This window comes from Scyliorhinus torazame, chromosome 21 (genome assembly GCF_047496885.1).
Source record: "Scyliorhinus torazame isolate Kashiwa2021f chromosome 21, sScyTor2.1, whole genome shotgun sequence".
In the NCBI taxonomy this organism is placed as follows: domain Eukaryota; kingdom Metazoa; phylum Chordata; class Chondrichthyes; order Carcharhiniformes; family Scyliorhinidae; genus Scyliorhinus; species Scyliorhinus torazame.
The window spans coordinates 117,061,547-117,089,101 of record NC_092727.1 but is presented as its reverse complement, the minus strand read 5'-3'; the positions used below and the strand labels follow the sequence as shown (position 1 = coordinate 117,089,101).

Here is a 27,555-nt window from a genome sequence, read left to right as displayed (position 1 = left end):
CCCCACAAGTGTCATTCCATCTGGCGCTCGCCCTCGGTCTCCAAGGTGAGGGAGTTAGATCCCACACTTTGGTTGGATTTCAGGAATGCATATTAGAGTGAGACTAGCTGTCTCACTCTAATATGCAGGTTTGCTAGAAAGTGATCCCACCCACAATAGGCGGGATTCACATCGCCACATCCAGCGAGGCATGGCATGCTGGGTTGATGCTGGAAAAGGGATTCCCGGCATCTACTGGCTGCACCGCGCTGCATTTCACTGCAACGCGACTGGTGCTTCTCGCCCATAATGTTTTACATCACAAAAAGAGGCCCTTCGCTCATCATGTCTGTACCGGCCATCAAACACCTATCAATTCTAATCCTGTTTTTCTGCACTTGGTCTGTAGCCTTGTATACTATGGCGTTTCAAGTGCTTCTAAATGCTTCTGTTGTGAGTGTTTCTGCCTACAATTGAGAAATTATATTTAAACTGGAAACTTTGCAAATTTGGTGTCAGTCTTACTCTAGACTTTAAAATCTTTAAACCCTCCTTTGCTAAAGCTGCAGACAACCCTATTTCTTTGTTGCTGTCTGCGTCTAATTGTTCCATGCTAAGGTGGACTATTGGCCTGTGTTCCAGGAATGCCTTCCTTGTGCAAGCTGTCCCATAAAGTAATTCAGCTTAGAGCGAACAAAACTCGTTACGCAAGAGGAGGATTGGCTGGAACCCAGATTCCTAGTAAATGTTGCTCAGCAATCAGGAGAATCAGACAATGTTAGAATAGTGTCTGTTACCTGCTTGACTAAGGAATCGGCATCTCAACAATGCTGACACTTAGAATTACTGCGTGAATAGTTGGGGGAGCTGGAGTGACAGGCAGTGTTAGAACTCTCATAGAAATATATAGGATAGGAATATATATAGACAACGCAGAAACAGACCATTCGGAAATACCAATCCGTGATGTTTATGCTCCACTTGAGCTTTCTCCCATCTTTTCTCATCTAAATCTACTATCAGCTCAGCCTATTACCTACTCCCTGACATGCTTGCCTAGTTTCCCCTTTTAGAAGGGTCTGGTAAGAGAGTTCAACAAAAAGGTTCATTGTCAAAGTAACCGACGTACAAGCACGATTCAGGTCCCAGCCGGGACTGAACACCACAGCACGGCCCCTAGCTGGGCCGGCCTTTCTGTCCCAAGTCCTATATCGCGCTGATGGGTCTCCGCCCCTCAGCAGGGGAGCTCGTACTCCACGCGACTCACCGGGAGATTAATTGGTTCATCCCCGAGAGCCTCACAAAACATTTCTTTAATAATGTATTCGTTCATGGGCGTTGCAGACTGGGCCAGCATTTATTACCCACAAAGGGGCAGCTAAGAGCCAACCACATTGCTGTGTATCTGGAGTCACATGTAGGCCAGGCCAAGGTAAGGATGGCAGTTTTCCTTCCCTAAAGTTCATTAGTGAACAATTGACAATGGTTTCTTGAGACTTTTAATTCCAGTTTTTTATTGGATTCAAATTTCACCATCTGCAGTGGCAGGATTTGACCCTTGGTCCCCAGAGGATTACTCAGGATCTCTGGTTTACACGTCCAGTGACAATACCACTCTGCCACTGCCTCCCTGATCATTGGGCAACAATGAGTTTTGAACTAGTAACGCCGGTAGTGTGAAGTAAGTGCTTTACCAGTCACCCAGTTCTTTAAATTGGATTGAAGTTTGAAGGTTGAGAAAATGCTTTGGTTTGCAAGTCTGTTGACAGCAGTAACAATAGCAGCTCTCCCCATTACTGTGTTACAATTCTTCTGAACGTTTTGTTCTATCTATGTATGGCTTTGCGGACAACATGACACCAAAATAAAAGGTCTGTCTTTCGGAAACGACAACATTGCCAAAGAGACAAAAACAAAAGACTCTATAATCTCTATGTTTAGGCTTTCCCAAAATGGAATCTTAAGCTCTTAGGAGATACGTGGGACACCCTGTACCAACTTGTGGGATATGGGGCAGTAATAAGCACTGCTGGGACAGGCAAGATTTGTTCAAACATACAATGGATATTTCACATTTTTTAAACCACCTTCCATGAAAGTAGCTGTAACCTGTATGCTGACTAACTCAATGTAATTTAGAAAACACTACATCCTCAAATGGTATGAGTTTGGGTTTCGATAGAGTTGTTTATTTCTCAACTGGAGGTTGTAGAACGTTATCTGAAGCACAAAACATGTGGCAAGTCCTAATAAAAACCATAAATAAAATGAGTCACTTTAAGAACAACATTTCCGAAAGAGAAATTGCTCCCATTTTGTCTCCTTATAACTTGCATTGTTGTGTTTTGATTTAATATCGAGGACTGGTAAAAACTGTGATCCATTGGGCCTCTCCTTGTCCCACCATCCTCCTCGCACTGAACTTTCAGATTTTCCACCAGATACTTATCCAATTTTCTGGTGAACTTGCTGAGGGGCTGGGTCCTTAATCCCACCCTTAGCAGTCCGTTCCATGCCTGAATATTCCATCTTCACGAATGAGGTATTAAAATGCTGGTGCTGAATTTGAATCCAAGTAACCTGAACTTAACCCCCTGAGGCCAAATATAAAGTCAAACTTTATCTGCTTTCCAGTCCTGCCCCTAATGTCATGTTATCTTCTTTCAGGGAGGCATTCAGCATTTGTACATCACACCAAACCTCAACGAAGCAGAGAAGCCAGAATACATGAAGTGTGACGATGAAGATGATGATGAAGATGACCCAGAGGTATGAGCTGCAGAGTTTAGTGAAAGTGGTTGGTCGGAGTGTTGGAATATTTTCCTCTGATGAACCCCGTGATCAAGGGGGCTTGGTTCACAGATGTGAAAGTAAGGGCACGATTCTCTCAAAAGGGATCTAAGACCCTAGCGAGCGCGTTTAGCCGTGTGTTTCCCGGCACTCACAGTCGGAGAGGGTCACCGGCCCCCTCGGCACCCCCAGCCCGGTCACACGCACACACAAAATGCCAGCTTGCCACCTTGGCAGTGCCAACATTGCACCCTGGCTGTGCCCATTCCTGAAGGAAGAGCTGGAGGGATTTCAAAAATTGAATTCATCTTTTAGATTTTGCCTTTTGGTAAACACCATCTCCCCCCCCCCCCCCCCCCCCCCCCCCTTATGGATCTTAATCATTCCACAAGGAAAGTCGTTGAGTAAATAAGTAAAGTCGCTACAGTCCCAGATGACCATAATCTGCTTTCCCCTTTGAGGGGGAGAGCTGACTGGTGGTGGTTTGACCTGAGGATCAGCACACCTCAGGCCAGGGGCAAGGTTGAGGAGGTGGGGCCTTCATGAATACCCTCAGCCGATCCGGGAATTGAACGTCAATAGTTGGCACAGAACTGACTGTGGAATTAGCAGTAGAATAGTGCCGGAAAAGGACAAGTCACTCTGCTGCAGTTGTGCAAGTAACTGCCTCTGAGGTTGAGGTCAAAGTTTGCGTTAATCCCAGCAGAACAGAAGGACCTAACCGCAAAGTTCTTGTTGCTGGCATTGACTGATCTCTATCCTTCACCCTAACGAGCACTAAAAGAACATTAACTCGCTACTCAAACAAAAACACACATTTCACAATAATCGAATGGTATTCAGGGCATTATATGACATTAGTTTTAACTGGTGAATCATTTATTGCCTCATGTCCATCAATTTTCTCCCTGCCTCTCTCTCGCTGGCTGTTTTGTTTTCCTTACCGCCCGAGTCATGGGGTCTAATGCCTCCTCACATGGCTCAGTTTCATATCTTGTTTTACAATGTCACCAGCGAAGTTCCTTGGGAATTTTCTTCCATTAAAGGTGCTATCTCAATACAAGTTGTTGCCAAAACCAACTGAGTTTTGGAACAGTCCCCACAGAAGTATAAACTTTCTACAAATGAAATGTTAGATCTGGCTGGTAGCCCAGTTCCATGGGTCATTGACATATCTCAGAGGTCAGTTCCTGATCTCAGCTATGCCACTGAAGGAGCGGTCCAGAATCAAATTTCCCAAGCGAGAGGGGAAATCAGAGGGAATAACTAACCCAGGCCATCTCTATAACACTCAACTCATGACCATTCATAGAATTTACAGTGCAGAAGGAGGCCATTCGGCCCATCAAGTCTGCACCGGCTCTTAGAAACAGCACCCCACCCAAGGTCCACACCTCCACCCTATCCCCATAACCCAGTAACCCCAGCCAACACTAAGGGCCATTTTGGACACTAAGGGCAATTTAGCATGGCCAATCCACCTAACCCGCACATCTTTGGACTGTGGGAGGAAACCGGAGCACCCGGAGGAAACCCACGCACACACGGGGAGAACGTGCAGACTCCGCACAGTCAGTGACCCAAGCCGGGAATCGAACCTGGGACCCTGGAGCTGTGAAGCAATTGTGCTATCCACAATGCTACCGTGCTGCCCCCACAATGCTACCGTGCTGCCCCCACAATGCTACCGTGCTGCCCTTGGTGTGGAGCAAGCCATGGCTAAGGAATGGTGGGAGACATTGGGTAACCTACAGTCGCATAAACCTCACAATAAACAAACTTTAAAGCAGCTTGCTTTCGTCTCTATTGGCGTTTTCCTCACTTTGCTTTCCTGGATCAGCTCGCATGAGGCAACGTCATCACCAGATATGGGAAGGTGCAACCACAGTAGCTTAGAGAGCTGAAAGTGATCACTTTGGGCCTGGGAACCAGGTTCTCTTATTTGTTCTCTTAATGTACTACTGGAGAACACTTAATCACCCAGGGCTGGAGCCATGGACACAGTTATTGGTGCCAGGCAAAAAGTCCTTTGTTGAGACAATTACTACAGAGAAATATGTAAATAGTTTATTTCTCTCGGAATTGACGAATTGGGATCTTTTCCAACCACAGTTTTCTGGAGGAGTGGAGGAAGTCAAGGACCCAAACATTCTGATCACTACATTGCAACCGGTAGGTGAAGAATACATAGTGTGGGCGACATATATTTAATGCCTTGTTTTACAGCTGGGAGGCTTTTGACGGTGATATTTTTGGGACATTGCTCGGTGGGACCTGAATGAAAGCTCCTATGATTTTGATGTAAACACAGCTTGAATAATATAACTTGGCCCCAAATATTCTCCAGTGAGAGAATGGCTGAACCTTCTGAGAAACAGCAGAAACCGAGCTGCCCATGGAAAGGCAAGTGCCATCAGGGGCTGAGGTGGGGGTTGGAGGAGGGTAAGTTGGCAGAGACGGGCAAGGAGTCCCCGAACTGCGAGTTTCTGATTTTCCACATCAGTCAGGGTTTATGGGCGGGTTGGAGGCTAGAGGTACCCCAAAAGACAGGAGACATATCAGCCCCCAAGAAGGTTTAAGGGAGGCCTAGATTGCCCTCCTTGCACAGGGGATAGAGGAGGGCATGGCTGAAGACTGTCCAGGCAACCTTCTCCCAGTAGCAGGCAGACCTAGGATTGTACTACTTCATGGGGCAGGCACTGAAGGTGCACCTGCAGGAGTGCTGGAACCTGACTGCCCCATAAACCCTGGCATTGTGGTCAATACCTGAAAAGGATTGAACTAGGATATTGCTTACACTTTCTTGCTGGGTGAGGACAGCTCCAATACTCAAAGGGCTCAATATTATTCAAGACAAAACTGTCCATTTGGTTGGCAACCCATTTACCACCTTATACGTTCACTCCCTCCACCACCGACACAGTGGAAGCAGTGGCCACCATCTGCACGATGCATTGCAGCAATTCACCAATCTCTACCAGCTAGAAAGGAACAGGAAGCGGAACCACCACAACCTGCAAGATCCCCTCCAAGTCACACACCATCCTGACTTCGAACAGTATCACCATTCCTTCGCTTTTGTTGGCTCAAAATCCTGGAATCCCTTCCTAACAGCACTGTGAGTGTACCTACTCCACATGGACTGTTGTTGGACAAGAACGTGGCTCACCACCACCTTCTGTAGGGCAATAAGGGATGGGCAATAAATGTTGGCTTTGCTAGCCATGTCCACATTCCAAGTAAGGATTTTAAAAAACTATGGGCTCGATTCAACAAAAAAAATTTATGGCTGGTTTGGGGCGCATTTAGTGAGGCGATTGTCAGCGGCTGCAGTGCCGCGAAACACCCCGTAATTCAACAGCATTTTGCCTTTTCCTTTGGGAGTTTCTCCCCACCACGGGCGCACTTAAAGTAATTTCCTGCTAGCGAGCGGAAACTTCTCACACATCGGGGAGTCATTTTGTATGTCTGCCCCAATCTTTCTTCCTCCCCCCCCCCCCCCCCCCCCCCCACCCACCACCGCTGCCGTTTTCAGCATCCCCCTCCTCGCCCCATTTTTGACAACCCCACCCCCTCAACCTCAGGGAGGACCCCAGGAACATCCCCTCACCCCAACCCCTCCCCCCATCTGGTAAGGCCCCCCTGGACCCAATCCCTAGCAGCGCCAACCCGGCACCCAGCCACCCTGTCACTGCCTGGGTGCGATCTGCCAGAGTACCATGCTGACAGTGCCAAGGTGCCCAGGTGCCAAAGGGAGTGCCAGGGTGCAACCCTGCCCTGTCCCGACCACCCGGTGATTTCTAATGGCCTAGGAAACACCCCCCGCCAGGTGCTATTACGACTGACGTATGTGGAAATCAGTAGCATGCGGCACCCTGGCGCGATCTCCCTAATGGGTGCCGGAAAAATTTCACAAATGCATATTTAAATAAGCCTGATAGCGCATTTAAATATGCAAATCTGGATCGTGCCTAGTGAGGGTGATATCTAGATCGCAATGTCTCGGGAGATTACATTAAATCCTGAGAGGTTTTTCAAGCTTTGCAAATCTCGCGAGAGGCCTCTCGTGAGGTTCAACGGACTTGTCCTGACACCATGTCGGGTGCGACAAGGCCACTCAATCATGCCCAACGTCGCTTGTAAAATAGCTCATCCTTGCCTCAGTGAGCAGCACTGGGAGTCCTTCTGGGAGCATACTAATGAGGCAGCACGAAGAGAAATCAGGTTTGTTTTGTCCCTCCCTCTTTCGCTTCTCTTCCATGGATCTCTGCTGAGGTACAGCTCCCTGGCTAGTAGCCACCCTCCAATACATTCCTTATGTAAGGCGAGCCTCACCTTACGCTCACCCTCATCTGCAGATGCTCTCTTTCCCACAGGAATCATTGAACTGTGCTCAGTGATGGGAACCTCTAGCTAGCTTTCCCCAATCTTTGGTGAAGAATAGTTGAAAGAGAGCATTCAGGGAAAGGCGATTACTAACTCCAAGTATTCTCCGGGATACTCCGGCTGGGCCCGCCGGCGACCGAAAATTCCCGCCCGAGGTCAATGGACCTTTGCACAGACTGTGTCCCGCCCGTGGCGATCTTGTGGCCGGCGGGGCAGAAGAATCCGGCCCATAAGTAACATACCCTCTCTGAATGGCAATAACTCAAGACGGAATTTCTTAGTTTATAAATCAGATGGAAGCCCTTCACAGACAAAAAGGACTCAGTGGAATTAAGTCCTGGAGAATAGAGAATGTGTAACAATAACAACTGGCCTGGGATTCTCCGTCTCGAGTTCGCCTCGCTAACACTGCCAGCGAGAACTGGGAATTTGGTACTCAACCAAATCTCCATCCACTGCAGCATAACCGGAAAATCCCACTAGAGTGAGGGAGCAGAGAATCCTTATATTTATAAAGCAACTTCCATGTAACAAAAAGTCCCAAGGTGCTTCAAAGGGGCATTATAAGACAAAATATGACACCAAGCCACATAAGGCGATATCAAGCCAAAGAGCCAAATATTTGTTGCACTCTTGCTTGTTCCCTGTGCACGGGGAGGTGCAACCAATTGAAAATCAGGCTAACATATGATCCCCACTTTCAAAATGGGTGACCAATCAGAGGGAGGCATCATTCATGTTCCACTTTGAAAATACTCTACTCCTAATCTTATTGTTTAGTAAATTACAAAGCCAAACCTTGCTTCTTTTAGGGTTATGAAGTAACCAGTTCCACATGCTTCAATTTTCCATTGCTCATACAGCTTCACCTCTTGAGAAAATTGGTGGATAGTTAAGGCCCTTAACTAATATTGCCCTTCTGCTATGCTGAAACTTAATTTTGCCAGCAGCACTATACTTCTTTTTCACTCAAAAGGATAGAGACAAACAAACCATCTTTTACATCAACCAATGTTCAATAGCCCTCTGCTACCATGTTAAGCCCCGTAACACAGTGGTTAGCATTGCTTCCTTACAGCGCCAGGGACTGGGGTTCGATTCTGGCCTTGGGTGACTGTGTGGAGTTTGCATGTTCCCCCCCATGTCTACATGGGTTTTTTCCCACAGTCCAAAGATGTGCAGTTTAGGTGGAATGGCCATGATCAATTGCCCCTTAAGTGTGCAGGTTAGGTGAGGTTACAGGGCTAAAGGGATAAGGTGAGAGAGTGGGCCTAGGTAGGGTGTTCTTTCGGAGAGTCAGTGCAGACTCGATAGGCTGAATGGTCTCCTTCTGCATTGTAAGGATTCCATGGAGTATCTGGTGAACGAATACGCCTGAAGATTGTCTTTTACCTTAAGCAAGTTAATTCTCAAACCAGCTCTGCATACTAACAATTGCCCTCTATTTCCCCACACCAACTGTTCCAGCTGTCTCTATCTATACTGGTTGAGCCAATGATCATCACCTTTTTAAAAAAAAAAATTTAGAGTACCCAATTCAGTTTTTCCAATTAAGGGGCAATTTAGCGTGGCCAATCCACCTACCCTGCACATCTTCGGGTTGTGGGGGCGAGACCCACGCAAACACGGGGAGAAGGTGCAAACTCCACACGGACAGTGACCCAGAGCCTGGATTGAACCTGGGACCTCGGCGCTGTGAGGTAGCAGTGCTAACCACTGCGCCGCCGTGCTGCCCTTCATCACCTGTTTTTAACTACGCAATGGGCTCAACAATGTCATTGCCAAAGAATTAAATTGCTGATACTTTGACAGCAATGATTTTAAAAAACATTTTGAGTACCCAATTGTTTTTGTTTTCCAATTAAGGAGCAATTTAGCATGGCCAATCCACCTACCCTGCACGTTTTTGGGTTGTGGGGGTGAAACCCACGCAGAAACGGGGAGAATGTGCAAACTCCACACAGACAGTGATCCAGGGCCGGGATTCGAACCCAGGTCCGCAGCGGCGCAGTCCCAGTGCTAACCACTGCGCCACATGCCGCCATGATTTTACAAATTTGCTTGAAATGGTGATCAACACCCTAACAGAGCGACAAAACGGAAGCTCATCCCCAGGGCAAGGCTGAGTATGTGAGAATCTGAAATTACGTCGCTCAGATTTCAAGATTTCCATGGCGCCTCCTATTTTGTACAATTTATGAGTAGTAATTGAATCTTTAGTTGACTTTAATTGCAGGCTTGGAGCTCAGAACATGATTATTCTAGATATGTTGAACTATGATAGATACCTTGATACCATTTTCTTCCCACCCTTGCAACCTCTCCATTGTTCTATTGAAAGTGGTGGCAGAAGTATAGTCATTTGGTTCTCCAATGTCATCCGCTTCACATGAGGAGCTCCAACCTGCTGGAGTGGCCCACTGGGTAACTTCCCTATCTCTGAGCTGGAATGCCACAAGTTCAAGTCCCACTCTGGGACTTGCTGGTTCTGGAGGAATCCAATCACTGGCGCAGACAAGCCGGTGTGTATCAGTGCCGGCCCTCAGCCCAGCAGCACGGTAGCATTGTGGATAGCACAATTGCTTCACAGCTCCAGGGTCCCAGGTTCGATTCCGGCTTGGGTCACTGTCTGTGTGGCGCCTGCACATCCTCCCCGTGTGTGCGTGGGTTTCCTCCGGGTGCTCCGGTTTCCTCCCACAATCCAAACATGTGCAGGTTAGGTGGATTGGCCATGCTAAATTGCCCTTAGTGTCCAAAATTACCCTTAGTGTTGGATGGGGTTACTGGGTTATGGGGATAGGGTGGGGCTGTTGACCTTGGGTAGGGTGCTCTTTCCAAGAGCCGGTGCAGACTCGATGGGCCGAATGGCCTCCTTCTGCACTGTAAATTCTATGATCTATAAATGGGGGACGCGTCTTTTTGGCAGGAAGGGCATCTGACTAAGTCACCCATCAAATGCAAGTAAAAATTATGGTTGATATGAAGGTGGCCAACCGGCATTGTGGTGGCCCCATTAAACATGGGAAAAGCCAGAAGAGGAACCACCCAGCTATGATGAGCGCCATCCCCAAGTGTCAATGGGCTTTTAACCAATGGGGAGTTCAGAGCTCAGCCTAATCCTACTGTCACTGACTTCACTGTACAACAATCAAGTGTAAGGAACACTAGCCTATTTTAACACATCCAACCTAGGGACAGCAAACCTAATAGTAACAACTCCACAGCCAACCTAATCACCATTGATGCGCTCATGAGCTCGAAGGTTTATTGGTCTTTATGACTCAGTTCCATAGAGAGGCAGAGCATTTATTCCCTGAGCCAGTGAGTGCAGTGACTGACAATTTCACAAGGAATTTCAGGGCGTCTGCTCTTTGGCATTTCTACATACCTCAGATTATTCTGCTGCTCTGAATCAAACATTGATAAGCTATCTGTGTCTGATTACATCCCAACCTTTGTAATTTTACCTGTTTGCTCTCGGTTATTAATGTGGATAACAAAGTTTTTTTTAATGCACAGATTTTCCTCCTTTTTCACCCCCCCCCCCCCCCACCATCACCCCCCCCCCCCCCCCCCCCCCCCGCGACGAACAGCTCCTCAAATACGGTCACTAACATCCCCCACCTTTTCTCAAACTCCCCTGCTGAGCCCCTTAACTCATACTTTATCTTCTCTAACCGCAGGAAGTCATACAGATCACCCAACCATGCTGCTACCCCCGGTGACGATGCCGACCGCCACTCCAGTAAACTTTGTCGCCGTGCAATCAGAGAGGCGAAGGCCAAGACATCGGCCTTCCTCCTCTCCATGAGCTCCGGCTTCTCTGAAACTCCAAATGTTGCCAGCAAAAGGTCCACTCCCTCCTCCACTACCCTGGCTAAGACCGCGAACACTCCCGCCTAGAATCTTCCCAATTTTTCACAACCCCAAAACATGTGCGCATGATTCGCTAGCCCCGCCAACACCTCTCACACTCATCTGCTACCCCCTGAAAGAACCCACTCATTCTCGCCCGAGTCATATACACCCTGTGCACCACCTTACACTGTACCAGGCTCATCCTTGCACAAGAGGAGGCCCCGTTTACCCTACGCAGTGCCTCACTTCATACTCCCCAATTAATCTCCATTCCCAACTCTGCTTCCCATTTCTCCTTGATCTTCACCACCCACCTCCCTGCTCCCCCAGCCACTTATATATATCCCCAATTCTTCCCTCCCCTTCCACATCCGGAAGCAGGAGTCGCTCCAGCAGGGTGTATCCCGGCAATCTAGGGAACCCCTTCCAGACATTCGTGCAAAGTCCCTAACCTGTAGATACCTGAATTCACTACCCCTTGGCAGCTCTACCCTCTCCCTGAGCTCCTCCAGACTGGCGAACCCTTCCTCCAAATACAAATCCCTCATCTTGACCAGCCCCACTTCCCTCCACCTCCTGTAGTCACTATCCATCCCCCCCGGCTCAAACCCATGATTCCCGCACAGCGGCGTTAGCACCGACATCCCTTCCACCCTAAAATGCCTCCTCAGCTGATTCCATATCTTCACCGTGGACTGCACCACTGGGCTCCCTGAATACCTACACGGAACCATTGGCAATGCTGCCGTCACCATAGCCCTCAAACTAGACCCCTTACAAGATTCCTCCTCCATCCTAACCCACTCTACCCCTTCTCCTTCCCACCACCGCCGCACCTTGTCCACATTCGCCGCCCAATAATAATGAAGCAAGTTTGGCAACGCCAACCCCCCCTGCTGCCTCTGCCTCTGTAACAGGGTCCTCCCCACCCTCGGCACCTTCCCCGCCCATACAAAGTCAGAGATGATTGTGTCCACTTTCCGAAAAAAGGCCTTTGGTATAAAGATCGGGAGAGCCTGAAAGATAAACAAGAACCTTGGCAGAATATTTATTTTCACCACTTGGACCCTCCCCGCCAACGTTAAGTGCAGTGTATCCCACCTCTTAAGATCCTCCCTGACCTCCTCCACCAGCTTCGTTAAGTTCCACTTATGGAGCCCTGTCCATTCCCTCGCGACCTGAATCCCCAAGTACCTAAATCTATCCCTTGCTACCGTAAATGGCATCCCCCCTAAATTAGCCCGCTGCCAGTTTATCCACCGGGAATATCTCGCTTTTACCTACATTCAGCTTGTACCCCGAGAACCCTCCAAACCTCCCCAGCAGGCCCATAATCCTTCCCATAATCTCCAACGGATCCGAAACATACAGCAGGAGGTCATCAGCTTAGAGCGACACCCGATGCTCCCTCTGCCCCCTCATTATCCCCTGCCACTCTGCCGACCCCTGAGAGCCATCGGCAATGGCTCTATGGCCAGCACAAACAGCAGCGGCGACAGCGGGCACCCCTGTCTCGTACCCTGTGTAAGTCAAAGCTTTGTGAGCTCATATCATTCATCCTCACCCTCGCTCTTGGTGCAACATACAGCAACCGCACTCATGCCACAAATCTCGGCCCAAACCCAAACCTTCACAAAACTTCGAACAAGTACCGCCACTCCACCCGATCAAATGCTTTCTCCGCGTCCATGGACACCACCACCTCCGGTACCAGAGCTTTCGATGGATTCATCACCACATTCAACAGCCGTCTTATATTACTCACGAGCTGCCTGCCCTTCACGAAGCCTGTTTGATCTTCTGCAACCACCCCTGGGACAATCCTCCATCCTCCCCGCCAACAACTTAGCCAATACTTTCACATCGGGAACAACAAAGTTGATTGCTAAATGACCATATCCTAGACTAGCAACATGACAGCCCTGCCACCACACCCACCAGCAACCCCCACCCCCACCACCTCCTCGTCCCTTATCCCCAAACACAAGATTTAAAAAAAAAAACTTTCATACCAACAGAAATAAATCATAAGTTTGTAAATTCATGACAAAATCGCTTATTGCAATGTTTCCAATCAAATGTTTTTTCTATCAGGAAGGGCAACATGTGATTGTTATAAAACAGTTCAGACATAAATCCAGACCACCTCCGCTCAGGATTCACACCTATCTCCAGAAACATTTATTGTTTTATCACGCATCGGATTTTCTTTCACGGTTTATTATCCTTAACTAGAACCATTAACCCTCTGAGGGATAAGGGAGATTGCACTAACATTTTAATGAGGGTGACGGGGATGCTGATACCTCAGTGCAAAAAGGGAGAAAGGATGAACTGGGTTACTGTAGAAGAGTCAATCCAATATTGGTTGGGGTAGATTTCTTAAAGGCCGTACTATGGAATAAAGTTCATGTTCCCTTTTAAAGATGCTGAAGGCCAGCTGTGTAGATTTGTAAAAGGAAAGCTGAGTCTGACAATTGGAATAAAGGTCTTTGAGGAAAGTCAGAGCAAGCATGACAGATTGAATGATCTCCTGCTGTACTGTGAGATACACTGATTCTCAAACATCGATGAGGCAAAAATGCGTCAGTCGATATTCATCATCTCACTCAAGCGTGGGAGGGTCAGACTTCTTTTGTACTTTTATGCAGTATGGGCACCGCTGGCGAAGGCAGCATTTGTTGCCCATCCCTAATTGCCCTTGAGAAGACGGTGGTGAGGTGCCTTCTTCAGCAGCTGCTGTCCATGTGGTGTAGGTACATCCACAGTGCTGTAGAGAAGGAATTCCAGGATTTTGGCCCAGTGACAATGAAGAAACAATGATATAGATCCAAGCCAGGATGGTGTGTGACTTTGAAGAGAACTTGCAGGTGGTGGTGTTCCCATGCTTTCAGTAGAGTTGCAGGTTTGGAAGGTGCTGTTGAAGAATCTAAGTAATAAGGCAAATTGGAAATACAAGGAACAATGGGTTGACTGGCTTTTGCAATTAGTATGGCGATTGTTCATCAGTTACAACATGTAGTCGCACACATGACCCCCGGGGTCCTGGGATGGGTGAGTGGTAGACAGACATACATTCAGAAAACTCCCAATCACATCAACCCGAAACCCCTAAAATCACACCACGTGAGTGCAATGGATGATAAGGGAGCAATTTTGATTTTTGCATTCAGCAAGGCCTCAGTGGCGAGTGCAAGTCCCTGTTTGTTGCTTCAAGTAACTTATCTTTTACTTTCTTTTGTAGAAAACCACCTCCGATCCATCAGAAACCACTTCCGATCAGAAGTTCACGCCAGGCTCTGGGGAAGAGGCAATCACAAGCCTGCCCACAAAAGTGGATACCTTAGATGTTAAACCAGGTGAACACAGAATCCCTGCAATGTTGCAGAACCACCGTTGGTACCCACACCAAGACCATTTACGTTGAATCAAGGCCACAGCTTTTTTAAATCCAAAAATATACTTTATTCATCAAATTTGTACGGGTACTTTGCATAACAGTTCAAAATTGACATTATATGACGTCCAATACAGTTTAATTTTGTTTGTTAAAGCATGTGGCATTCTAGTGAGGTACCTCAGTTACAGGTGATATTTACAACGTACATTTGACTTCAAACGCAGCCCAGGGGGTTTTCCACATGTTCCAGCCCTTCGGTGTACTGCAGTGTGAGGGCCTGAGAATATTTCTCCATTGAACCTTTACAATGGTTGCCTCAAGCTTTAGTGTGTCTTTCAGCACATAGTCCCCTTGAAATGTGCCAGGCTGCAACAATTGGTCTTTGAAAACTCTTTACACCAAAAAGCCAACAGGTTTCGGGCAGACCGAAGCGTGTCGTTCACCAATTTGAGGGCCTTCCAGGAGCAGTTGATGTTTATCTCAGCATGTCCCCCTTGGAGCACAGAGATCTGCATTACAGGCCTTCCCGTGGTGCACCTTGACAAAAACACTTTCTTCAGACCTCCAGTAGCAGGAGAGAACAAAAGTACTCCAGAGGAGTCTGCGGTGCCTTAACTGAGAGAAACTTATCTTTAAGGTGATGGTGAGCTTCGGGCCTACTAGTAGCTGGCGGCAAAGATGAGCCTCCATTAGCAGCCGTTTACACAGTTTAACACTCCTGTGGGCTTTTCATATGTAACAGGGAAGGTCACCATCAATCAATAGCAGACCTAACCTGTTGTCTTTAAACAGTGATGCACTATCAATTACCACAAAGACGAGAATAGTGGAACAATCGAGGCTTTATTGAGCAAGATGTTGTGCCTCCTGTAGCTGGAACCAGAATGGCTGCAGCACAGGAGAACCACACATTTATACGCTGCCTACTGGGCGGAGCCAGCAAGCAGGGATTTACCCTTGTACCTCTAATATATGGGCAGTGCCGTAATACATGTAATATACTACTAGTGGTGACTACCACAAACAGTACATAGAGTTATGTGTACAGGTATGAATACAAAGCAACCGATTTTGTTTGAGAAATCCTGCTCCTTTGAACTAGCTGATGTTTTCCCCTGGCAGGACTATAGCTGGGCATTTACCCCATATTGAAGAACATTGTTATCTTTAGTAAAACGCACCAGAATTTCACTGTCAAAGGGGCCTTGGTGAATTTAAAGTTTTAAATAAAAGACTTGCATCTCGCACCAGAAAATAACGTGGACGAAGACTCTGAGGGCGAGATCTATCGGCCACTTTGCACCTGAAAAGCAGCGCGGCCAGTAGTTTCCAAGACTTTCCTCTTCCAGGATCTGCCTGGCTCACCATGCTTCGTGAGATCTCATGCGATCTCGCGAGAAGCCGCAAAGTGAATCCTGCCCATTGTGGGCAAAATCACTTTCTGGCAAATCTGCACATTAGAGTGAGACAGTTAGTTTCAATCTAATATGCATCACTGAGATCTAACCAAGGTGTGTGTTCTAACCCCCTCGCCTTGGAGACCTCGGGCGAGCGCCGTTCAGTACTGGTCCCCGCAAACGGGGACCAGACAGAATGGCACTCATGGGGGGTCTCCCAGGGATCGGAGGCCCCAGGTGCTTGCCCTCTGGGCAGGGTGGCACCCTGGCATGGCTGGTGCCACCCAAGCACCTTGGCACTGCCAGCCTGGCACCATAGCACTGCCACCTGGATGTCAGCCTGGCACTTCCAAGGTGCCCAGGCTGGCACTGCCAAGGTGCCAAGCTAGCATTTTTTGCACGACGAGGATCGTACCCGGGGGTGCCATGCAGGGGAGTGGGGAGGGGCCCGAGGGCCCCCTGAAAGGTAAGTTGGGGCTTGTGGGGGGTTCAGGAGTTTGCGTGGAGGTTCGAGAGATCAGGCGCCATTTTAAAATGGGACTAAGTGTGGCCTTGGCTGTGTGTTCCTTGCAGAGGCTCCCGATCTACCCGAATGACTGTTCGATAACATGGTGTTTCTTGGTGCTCCGCGTGCCAGAAAACACTCGGCTAATCGCCATGCTATGGGACTCTGTTCCCATTCAGGAGATCGTGCCCTGATTTAAAAAAAATGTACAGGGAGCATAAATTATGAATAGAAATCTATGTAAGCCCCTGGCTGAACCATACCGGGCTTCTGGGCACCACACCTTCGGAAGGTTATAATGATCTTGGAGAGACTGCAGCGTAGAATTACCAGAACGATATTGAGACACCAAGGGTTAAATTTAGAGGAGAGATTACACAAACAAGGATGTGTTAGCTGGAATTTAGAATGCTATGAGTTGATTTGGCAGACGGGGTAGGTAGAGGGAAACTATTTTAATTTGTTAAAGAGTCTGGGACTGGGGGGCAAAGTCTACAAAATAAAGCCCAACCCTCTCAGGGCTGGAATTAGGAAACACTTCTGCATAAAAAGGGTGATAGATGTTTGGGGCTCGCTTCCGAAATCGATAATTGAACCTCAATCAAATGTTGATTTTAAATAAGAGGTTGATAGCATTTTTGTTAACCCAAGTAATTGAAGTGCATGGGGGCAAAATGCCACTTTTGGAGTTGGGTGGCATACCAGCCATGATTTCATTAAGTGGTAGAAAACCTGAACGGCTAAGTGCTGTTCGCCTGCACCGATGTCCGGCTGTTCCTATTTCACCCAGTTCAGGGGCAACAGACCACAGCTTAACTAGCACGTGCTTCAGCACGTTTGCGGAGCTTCCTGCTTCTTCTTAGGTACAGGCGCAGCTTGGTCGTAAGCAAGCTGGTGGATCTTGGCGGCAGAAAGTACAGGCTCCAGGCGCTTGTTCATCTTACTCAGCAGCCACATACACAACAGAACATTCCTTTACCAATCAATTACACACAGCAAAAGGAATCCCTACACGTGACAAGTATGCACAGGAGAGAGTTCACTTGGTTTCTTGATCAACATTATTACCTTAACCAACATTACCAAAATTGGATTTAATTGACCATTAATCATAGGTCATAGAATTTACAGTGCCATTCGGCCCATCGAGCCTGCACCACCCATTACAAAGAGCACCACTGTCCCCGCAACCCATTAATGTTTGTGGTAATTTCCTTTCCACACAATGAAAGTCTGGGTCACCCACTGACTGCATTCCAAATATAAATTATTTGATATCGTATTCATTGACAGGTTTGGAGGATGATAACGTCTCCTTTGGGGACATCACCCACATATACACACACTGATGGCATCCAGCTCTACTTCACCATCGTATGTCTCGATCCCTACCCAGTCTCTGATTTGTCACGCTGTCTGAGTGACATCCAGGATTGGATGAGCTGAAACTTACTCCAACTAAATCCTTAGCCATCCCTCGACCTGACGCTGAATTCTGGCGTGCTATTTTGGCTCTGAGCAGAGTTTCCGACCCAATAGCCTCTCCACCGCCAAGAGCATCTACATCTGCCTCTGGGCAGCATGGTAGCATAGTGGTTAACACAATTGCTTCACAGCTCCAGGGTCCCAGGTTCAATTCCCAGCTTGGGTCACTGGCTGTGCGGAGTCTGCACGTTCTCCCCGTGTGTGCGTGGGTTTCCTCCGGGTGCTCCGGTTTCCTCCCACTGTCTAAAGATGTGCAGGTTAGGTGGATTGGCCATGCTAAATGGCCCTTAGTGTCCAAAATTGCCCTTAGTGTTGGGTGGAGTTACTGGGTTATGGGGATAGGGTGGAGGTGTGGGCTTCGGTAGGGTGCTCTTTCCAAGAGCCGGCGCAGACCCGATGGGCCGAATGGCCTCCTTCTGCACTGTAACTTCTATGATTCTATGTAAGGCCGTCCATCTCCATCTCTACGTCAGCTCCTCTGCTACTGAAGTCGTCATCGGTGCCTTTGCTCCCTTCAGACTGGCCTATCTCCCATATTACACCCTCTGTGGATTTGAGCTCATTTAGAATCTCTTGTGCCCGTAACTCACATTGAGGCCTGAAGGAAAGCTGCCAACCTGACCTGAACTGGCTTATCTATGACTTCCAGTCACATGCCAACATCCTTGACTCTGAAGTGCTCTGCGAAATGGTCTTGCAAACCAATCAGTTGTGTCAGAATTGCAACATGCCGTGCCTGGCAACATTATGTGGGAGCCCCTTCACTACACTCGCAGTAGTGGTTCGAAAATAAGACCCTTCCATCACCATTTCCGGGGAAAACCCAAGATGGGCAATAAATGTCAGCCTTTCCCAGTAACTCCCACACCGTGAGAATGAATCATTTCTAAAAAGGTTTGTTACATTCAGTGCTGCTTTAGAAAGCTGACGGTGTGAGAAACAAAGTCTACATGCAGGGCGTGACTACAATATTATTGATAAATAATCATTGAAAAATGATGCTAACATGATTTTATTTGATGTTAGATGTGGAGGAAGGCAATGACATCAACACTGAGGATGGAGAGATATCACCACTGCCAAAAGAAGACAAGGTGAATTGAAGTGGATAAATTGTCTAGAATGTTCTACCGTGGCAAACGACTCGGATCAGATCATCAAAATTAAAATGTCAACTGACAATCAGGTTAACCTGTCACTGGGTAGAGATTTATTTTCCTCTTCCAAATCTTCTATTAGTCTCTTTCCACCATTAATCGTGTCCCAGCAGAGACTGCGGACAATAAAAAACAGGCAATGTTGGAAATGGCAGCATCTGTGGAGAGAGAAACTGTTTTAAGAAGAGTTAAAAGGAACAAATAAATCATGTTATGACCCTAGGTCAGACCCCCAGATTAGGGGGTCCTCGAGCTCCCTACATCCCACCTCATAAGGGCAGGCCACCCCTGGACCAAATCCCCGGCATGGGAAAGATGCCACCTGGGCATTTTTGCACTGCCAGCCTGGCACCCTTGACGGCGCGCCAGCCAGCCTGGCAGTGCAACCTTGCCCAGAGCCCCGATCCCATGGAACCTGCACCCTGTTGTTCAATGGTCACAGAAGAGGCTCAAGGTGGAAATGACCAGACCTTTCGCTTCCGCTGAGTTGGCAGAACTCATTTTATCTTGTCCATTATCACCATTGTAAAGGCGGAGGCCTTGTGGAATAGGGCGGCGGGGATGGTCCTACCATGGGACCAGAAGCCCCGGGTTTGAGTCCCTGCCAGGACTTGTTGGCCATGGAAGGAATGTTCAACACGATTCAATGGGCTGATAAGCAGCTCAGGAAATCCTTCCACTACTTTCCCCAATATTCCCCAAAGGGTAAAAAACAGTGCGGGTGTGAAGATGCACTAAAGAATAGGATTGAAAATGACTACTTTTGGTGCAGTTATAGTTAACTAATAGAGCTACTGATTTGATAGTCACGGTCATTGAGCTCTGATGAGATTTCTTTTGATGTATTCTCTTTCCAGGATGAAGTTGTTCCGTGTCTCTGTCCTGTGTCTCCTGGACCTCCAGGGCCAAAGGTATGGAAATGATTGAATATTCAACATTTATGACTGAGTTTTATGAATAAGGACAGGACAATCAGTCAGGTAGCTGCCTCTGTCTGGTACACAGGGCTAAACTTTTATGGCCAGGATATTTAGGATGACCTTCCCACCATCCGAGGAGTCAGTGGCAAACACATCTCCGCCAATATTGACTGCCCCATGGTCATTTCACGCTCCAAGTAGCGCTAATTTCCTGGGGGAGTGGGACCTCACGTGGGAGGAAGATCCCCCTCACAGAGAGGCTGGCCAATCCATGGTGGGGGGTAGGGGGGGGGGGTGGGGGAGGTGCCACCAGATATTAAAAGGAGGCAATTGATGAAGACAACAATCCCGCCTCCCCTTCCTTCTCGAGGCCTGGGCTTTCCCCTGCCCCTGAATCCGTCCCACCGACCTGGAAATTAGACCCGGTCAGGAACTTAGCCATTTAAGGGCCTCAACTGGGGAAACCGAGGGGGGCTGGCATAGGCTTTGCCCATCCCGTCGTAAAGTTGCGGAGCGGTCAGGGCGGGCAAGGGCCCAGTGAGAAGGCCATCCAAAGAAATTTCGAGCCACCCACCTACAAACCTGTTGGTGGGGGAATGTAAAGTTCTGCCCCATGACATGTTCTTCCCATTGTGTTCAAGATTCGGCCATTTTAAATTAATAGTTAACAGGCGGTTCTAATTGGTCACGTTTTTCTTATCTCAAATCAGATTAATACTGCCATTTGAATTTCTGCAACAATTAAAAATAGACTCTGGATTTCTGCTGAAACGCGAATAGCCGATGCAAGTATTTCAACAAGCAGTTGCTTTCGCTGTTTGTAATGCTCATCTTGTAAGGGCAAAGGGATAACGGTTGACTTGCTCGGTCCTGTAAGAACTATTGAAGAGAAAGCAGCGGAAAGAAGCGATGAATGGACTAGGCAACAGGGAGTTGTACCCAAGGCAGGAATCGCTGAGTCTGGAATTTGAATGTCTCCGCGGAGACTCACGGGTCTTTATTTGTTGCTCATTCACGGGATGGGGATGTCACTGGCAAGGGCAACCATGCAAGACAATGTTAGGGCAGATGGCCAAGGGCTTGAAGGAGGAGGACAGAAGCAGAAGGGTTTAAGAAGGGAAATCAAAAACTTGGGCCTATAGGCAGCTGAAGACACAGCCAGCCAATGGTGTAGCTCTTAAAATCGGATCTGCCCAACAGAACAGCATTAGGTAACCACAGAGGGTTGTGGGGCTGGACATAGTCTCATTTCCTGCACTGAGTATCTTTGATCTCAAGACCCCCCAATGCGAGCCCCGGATTCCCCCAACACCCCGCGTGGAAAGGAGTTACCGTTTCGGATCATATATGATTGTTCTTCAGAACTGAGAGAAAGTCATATTGGACGCAAAACGTTAACTCTCTTTCTAATGTCAGACTAACGCTGAGACTCTGACAGGTTGATCACGTGCGTTGACACAATCCAAGCTAGTTGGTGTGATGTGAAACTAGACACTAATGCTCTTCTGGATAATAGGTTTATCCACAGAATGCAGCATATACACATATCGGGTGTGATGTGACGGAAATTAAACAGAGTCCCACGACGAGCATGTTTAGCTGGGTGTTTCCCGGCGCTCACAGCACCGACAAGGACCCCGCTATCTAACGGGACTCTGTTTCATTTCGGGACCTCAGCGGGGAATGCCCCGCCGAGGCCGGGCATAGTCTCATTTCCTGCACTGAGGATCTTTGATCTCAAGACCCCCAACGCGACCCCCGGATTCCCCCAATGCCCCAACTAACCTATAAGGAGGCCATTGAGCCCCCCACACCCCACTTAATGAGGGCAAGACACCCCCGGGCCCAATCCCCAGCTCAGACAAAATGCCACCCGAGCACCTTGGCACTGCCAACCTGGGCATTCACACAGATACATCGATCAAGGTAAGTGGCTTCTTTCATTAATGAATTGATTTTTCTGACAGGGAGATACTGGCCTTCCAGGCCGACCCGGTCTACTTGGCGAAAGAGGACATCCAGGCAAAATAGGCCCACCTGGCCCTGAGGGACCAACAGGACCACCAGGATCACCTGGATTACCAGGAGCACCAGGATCCAGAAAAGTTACGGGCTGGTTTGGGGCGACGGTGAGTTCCTTTCATAGTTCCAGTAATGTGGAGACATGATTTTGTGGCAATTGCGTTCTTCAATGTGTTGTCTACATCGTTAATTTAATTCACATTGTATTGTTTTTAGGGTACATTGTTATGTAGTATGTGTACCTTGGAAGATGGGAATCTTGCCAAAATTACACCACGAACTTCACTGAGCACTTGTGAAATAGGTCCTGGATAAAGGGATTCGGTCAGTGCTGTAATGCAGCAGGCCCGGGGTCAGTGCTGTAATGCAGCAGGCCTGCGATCAGTGCTGTAATGCAGCAGCCACGTGGTCAGTGCTGTAATGCAGCAGCAAAAGGGTCAGTGCTGTAATGCAGCAGAAACAGAGTCTGTGCTGTAATGCAGCAGGCACAGGGTCAGTGCTGTAATGCAGCAGGCACAGGGTCAGTGCTGTAATGCAGCAGGCACAGGGTCAGTGCTGTAATGCAGCAGGCACAGGGTCAGTGCTGTAATGCAGCAGGCACAGGGTCAGTGCTGTAATGCAGCAGGCACAGGGCCAGTGCTGTAATGCTGCAGGGGCAGGGTCAATGCTGTAATACAGCAGGTGCAGGGTCAATGCTGTAATGCAGCAGGCACGGGGTCAGTGCCACAATGCAGCAGGTACGGGGTCAGTGCTGTAATGCAGCAGGTACGGGGTCAATGCTGTAATCAGCAGGTACGGGGTCAGTGCTGTAATACAGCAGGTACGGGGTCAGTGCTGTAATACAGCAGGTACGGGGTCAGTGCTGTAATGCAGCAGGTACGGGGTCAGTGCTGTAATGCAGCAGGTACAGGGTCAATGCTGTAATGCAGCAGGCACGGGGTCAGTGCCACAATGCAGCAGACACAGAGTCAGTGCTGTAATGCAGCAGGCACGGGGTCAGTGCCACAATGCAGCAGGTACGGGGTCAGTGCTGTAATGCAGCAGGTACGGGGTCAATGCTGTAATACAGCAGGTACGGGGTCAGTGCTGTAATACAGCAGGTACGGGGTCAGTGCTGTAGTACAGCAGGTACGGGGTCAGTGCTGTAATGCAGCAGGTACGGGGTCAATGCTGTAATGCAGCAGGCACGGGGTCAGTGCCACAATGCAGCAGACACAGAGTCAGTGCTGTAATGCAGCAGGTACAGGGTCAGTGCTGTAATGCAGCAGGTACGGGGTCAATGCTGTAATGCAGCAGGCACGGGGTCAGTGCCACAATGCAGCAGACACAGAGTCAGTGCTGTAATGCAGCAGACACGGGGTCAGTGCCACAATGCAGCAGACACAGAGTCAGTGCTGTAATGCAGCAGATATGAACTTTTATGACCAGTCCGTTGGCGAGTTTCCCCAAATTTTTTATCCGGATGAAATTCCTTAATTTGTTAAGTTCGGGGTGGTGTAGTCCCAAACCTTTATGTCCCAGGTGAGGAGGGATGAACTGGCTCCCTTTCTTCATTCAACTCCCTCACTTGGTCACAAGAAAATTCATTTGAAAAGGATTCTTTCCCTGGTAGATACCTTTTCCCAGTTCCAATATTTATGTTTTTAAAAGGAGTCAATTTAAGTACACTTTCTTGTGTTAAAGAATGAGTTTACTGGCGACTAAATGCAGGAAAAAGGATGAAACACATGCATATAAATTTACACAGAGTATAAAGAGAATATAGTCCTTCAGTAAGTAAAGGAAATATGAATCAGTCTTTGACTTGTCCGTGAGGAGTAGGTGGTTGAACGTTGCAGCCGTTGCGATTTGTGATTCCAGTGGTGCTGACTTCAGCTGGCGAATAGTCAGTTTTGAGATTCCAGCGTTCTGCAGTTTGGCTGAGAAGCTGCCCCGTTTCCTTTTCAGCTGTGGCTTTGCTGATCTGGCTTGCTTCAGCAATCAGAGAGAAGAAGTGACCTGTGAAAACGTTTTCAGGGGTGACTGCTGCTGTCTTTCCTCCTGTGTCACTAGTCGGCCGTGACCAAGTTTTGCAGCTGACCTTCATCCCAGTCTTTGTATATTCCTGGAAGGCAAATATCCACAAAGCAGTCTGGGACATTGCTCACAATATATCATTCCTGCTGAGATGATAATCAGCTCCCATTGTTTCCACAGGAGATGGCAGTTAGTTTATGCATGGCTTTTGTGCTTTTGATGTGTCCTTGTTTGGAAACAAGGTGTGGTTCCATTGTTTCTCTCTTAACAATTTATATCTTCAGCCATCTTTGGCTTATATGTTTTTTTTAAACCACAGATCTTATTTAAAAGTTCAGTATGTCCGTATTTGAGTTTCTGTTGTAATACAGTAGATGCAGAGTCAGTGCTGTAATGCAGCAGACAGGGACATGGTGCTGTAATGCAGCAGACAGGGAAATGGTGCTGTAATGGAGCAGATAGGGAATTGGTGCTGTTATGCAGCAGACAGGGAATCCATGCTGGAATGCAGCAGACAGGGAAATGGTGCTGGAATGCAGCTGATAGGGAATTGGTGCTGTAATGCAGCAGACAGGGAATCAGTGCTGCAATGCAGCAGACTCAGTCAGTGCAGTAATACTGCAAACGCAGGCTCAGTGTTGTAATGCAGCAGAGCCAGAGTTAGTGCCAGAGACAGGGGGCGCAATTCTCCACTCCCACGCCAAAGTGGCCGCGCCGTCGTGAACGCCGTCGGGGTTCACGACAGCGCGGAATGGCCCCGGTCCCGACCGATTCAGGCCCTGACAATGGGCCAGTATCGGGGCCGCGTCATCTACCCGCGCCAGGCCTTGTCGCCCGCGTAAAAGCGGCGCCGCATAGATGACGCGGCCGGCGCCGCATAACGGACGTCATCCGCGCATGCGTGGTTGCCGTCCTGTCCAAATCCGCCCCGCAAGAAGATGGGGGACGGATCTTGCGGGGCCGCGGAAGGAAGGAGGTCCTCCTTCAGAGAGGACGGGCCGACGATCGGTGGGCACCGATCGCGGGCCACCCCACATTTCAGGTGAAGCCCGGTGCAGGATCCCCCCTCGCACCCCCACAGCCCCCCCCACAGTGTTCACGCACAGCCCACGACTGTAGCGACCAGGTGTGAACGGCGCTGGGGGGAACCCGCCGTTTTGGCCTGGCCGCTCGGCCCATCCGAGCCTCAGAATAGCAGGGGTGCCGGAGAATCGCCATTTTGGGTATCTCTGGCGATTCTCCAGCCTGCGGCCCGCGAAACTCGACTGGGCTGTTCCCGCCACTTGGGAGAATCGCGGGAGGGCGTCGGATCGGCGGCCATGGAAATTTCGGCAGCCCAGGCGATTCTCCCAACTGGCGTGGGAGTGGAGAATCGCGCCCAGGGAGTCAGGGCTGCAATGCTGTAAGACGCCTTGCTATTATCGCATTAAAAATTATAGCTAAATATGTTATGAAGTTTATATAGAGGGAGTTTGACATAGAGGGAGGAAATGAAATAAAAGGTTCTCTGTAACTAACGAAGTTGATTATATCTTCAGGAACAGACTAATGAGGGAGAAAAACATGTCACAGGCAAAGGTGCAAAATGAAAGCTGGGACTGCGATGGAGCTGAATATCAGCTTCTGCAGAAAATGGGCGACCAATCCAATATCATCTGCTTTGCGCCACTGCCCAAGATGAATTTTTCCCTCAGACTCTCCCATTTTATTATTTCTGAACATTTCTCGCGGTCTCATGAGTTACGTGAGAAGTCTCAAACGACGGCATAGAAAGGGAAAGAAAACGTAATTATTTGAAGAATTAAAGTATAACCGCAGTCTTCTGAAAATAGGACGACATTTCCCGTAACAGCTTCCCCGAACAGGCGCCGGAAAGTGGCGACGAGGGGCTTTTCACAGTAACTTCATTTGAAGCCTACTTGTGACAATAAGCAATTTTTATTTCATTTCACATTTCCTCTGGTACACTCCTGCGACGTCACTTTTTCTTTTGCCTGCATTGCCGAGAGAGATCAGGAAGAACAAGGAGACTTTTTTTAAAAAAAAAATATTTTCACATGCATAATATTATCTATTTTCTTTTTCAGAGTGAAGAAGTTTCTGGAAACCCTGGCACACATGGTAAACCTGGACCACCTGGACCAAGGGTAAGGGTCGAGTTTAAAATGGCCGTAAAATCTGTTATTTTTAATACAAATTACATTTATATAGTGCAATATTAGATCGGCCAGGAAATTCCAAAGAGCTTCTCGCATAATGAGTTATTTTAAAATTTAAATCTGCAGGCAACAGTGGCAGCTCTTTTACACGGGGGTTGGGGGGGGGGGGAGTGGAGGGGGGGGGGGGGCAGTGGAGGGGGGGGGGGGGTTGTTATTAAGATCCGAGTTGATTGGTAAAGCGAAAATCAAAACCAAGACACAGAACGTTCCTTTATTGAGAGAGATTGTTGATTTGCTCAGTCTCGCAGCTCTCCACCAACTCAGCCCAGTGCCCCAGCTATCTCCTATCTATATGTGCTCAAAGACAATTAATACACATCGCCTGTTTCTCTTAATCTTTACAATGTAATTGACAAGACTTTGACAGGAGGCGGCGTAGGAGTGGAGCGGTGAGGGCGGGGGGGGGGGGGGGTCATGGGGCCAATCTTCTCACTCGTGCCCTAAGTGTCAATCGCATTAAGGTAGTATTTAAACCTTCAGGAGGAATTAAATGGGAAACATGCCATGCAATCAATCTGAACTATTGAATACTTTGAAAAAATAAATTTAGAGTACCCAATTCTTTTTTTCCAATAAAGGGACAATTTAGCGTGCACCTAGCCTGCACATCTTTTGGGTTGTGGGGGTGAGACCCACGCAAACACGTGAGAACGTGCAAACTCCACGCGGACCGTGACCCGGGGCCGCGATTGAACCCGGGTCTTCCGTGCTGTGAGGCAACAGTGCTAACCACTGTGCCTCCGTACCGCCCTGAGCGATTGAATACTCAATCCTCAGGAGGGTTGGCTGGGACAGTCAGCCTGTGGCTCAGCTGGTCTCACTTGTGTCCCTGAGTCATAGGGTTGTGAGTTCCAAGTCCTACTTGAGTAAATAAAGAGGACTGACGCCCCAATGCAGTACTGAAAGGACTGCTGCAAAGACGGAGCTGCCAGTTTTTCAGATGAGTTGTTACATCGAGGCCGCCATCTCTCCTTTCAAGTGGAAACAAATGATCCCATGGCATTCAAAGGAGAGCGGGGAGATTCTTCCCGCTGTTTTGGCCAATGTTTATCCCTCTACTCACAATACTAAAACAGATGATCCGGTCATGATCACATTGCTGTGTTCAAAATGGCTGCCCCATTTCCTACATTATAATTGAGAATGCATTTTATATTTAATTAATTGTTGTTAAATTGTTTTGTGCTATCCTGATGTCAAGAAGTCATAGATAAATGGAACTGATACACAGTCCTTCCCTTTGCTCTGTTTGAGGCTCAGCAGACTGTTTGAAACCTTGGTGTCCTATCTGGCCATGTTATCAGTGGGACCATCTGTTTCTACCTCCATAACTCCACACGATTGTGCCCCACCTCAGCTCATCTGCTGCTCAAATCCACATCCATGCCCATTACCTTTAAACGTGACTATCCCTATGCTCC

The 27,555-nt window shown here is 48.3% G+C and overlaps 1 protein-coding gene across 5 annotated transcripts in view; it reads left to right on the top strand.

Annotated features, from left to right (window-relative positions):
• The window catches only part of LOC140398563 (uncharacterized), a 132,751-nt gene that overhangs the window by 41,697 nt on the left and 63,499 nt on the right, over window positions 1–27,555 (top strand). For 4 of the 5 annotated variants that reach the window (XM_072487359.1, XM_072487360.1, XM_072487356.1 and 1 more), the window contains exons 3-9: window positions 2,647–2,748; window positions 4,882–4,941; window positions 14,258–14,372; window positions 18,827–18,894; window positions 19,815–19,868; window positions 21,845–22,006; window positions 26,003–26,062. In XM_072487359.1, the coding sequence (XP_072343460.1) occupies window positions 2,647–2,748; window positions 4,882–4,941; window positions 14,258–14,372; window positions 18,827–18,894; window positions 19,815–19,868; window positions 21,845–22,006; window positions 26,003–26,062 (621 nt within the window). The remainder of the gene's footprint in view (window positions 1–2,646; window positions 2,749–4,881; window positions 4,942–14,257; window positions 14,373–18,826; window positions 18,895–19,814; window positions 19,869–21,844; window positions 22,007–26,002; window positions 26,063–27,555) is intronic. The other variant, XM_072487361.1, reaches the window with a different exon arrangement.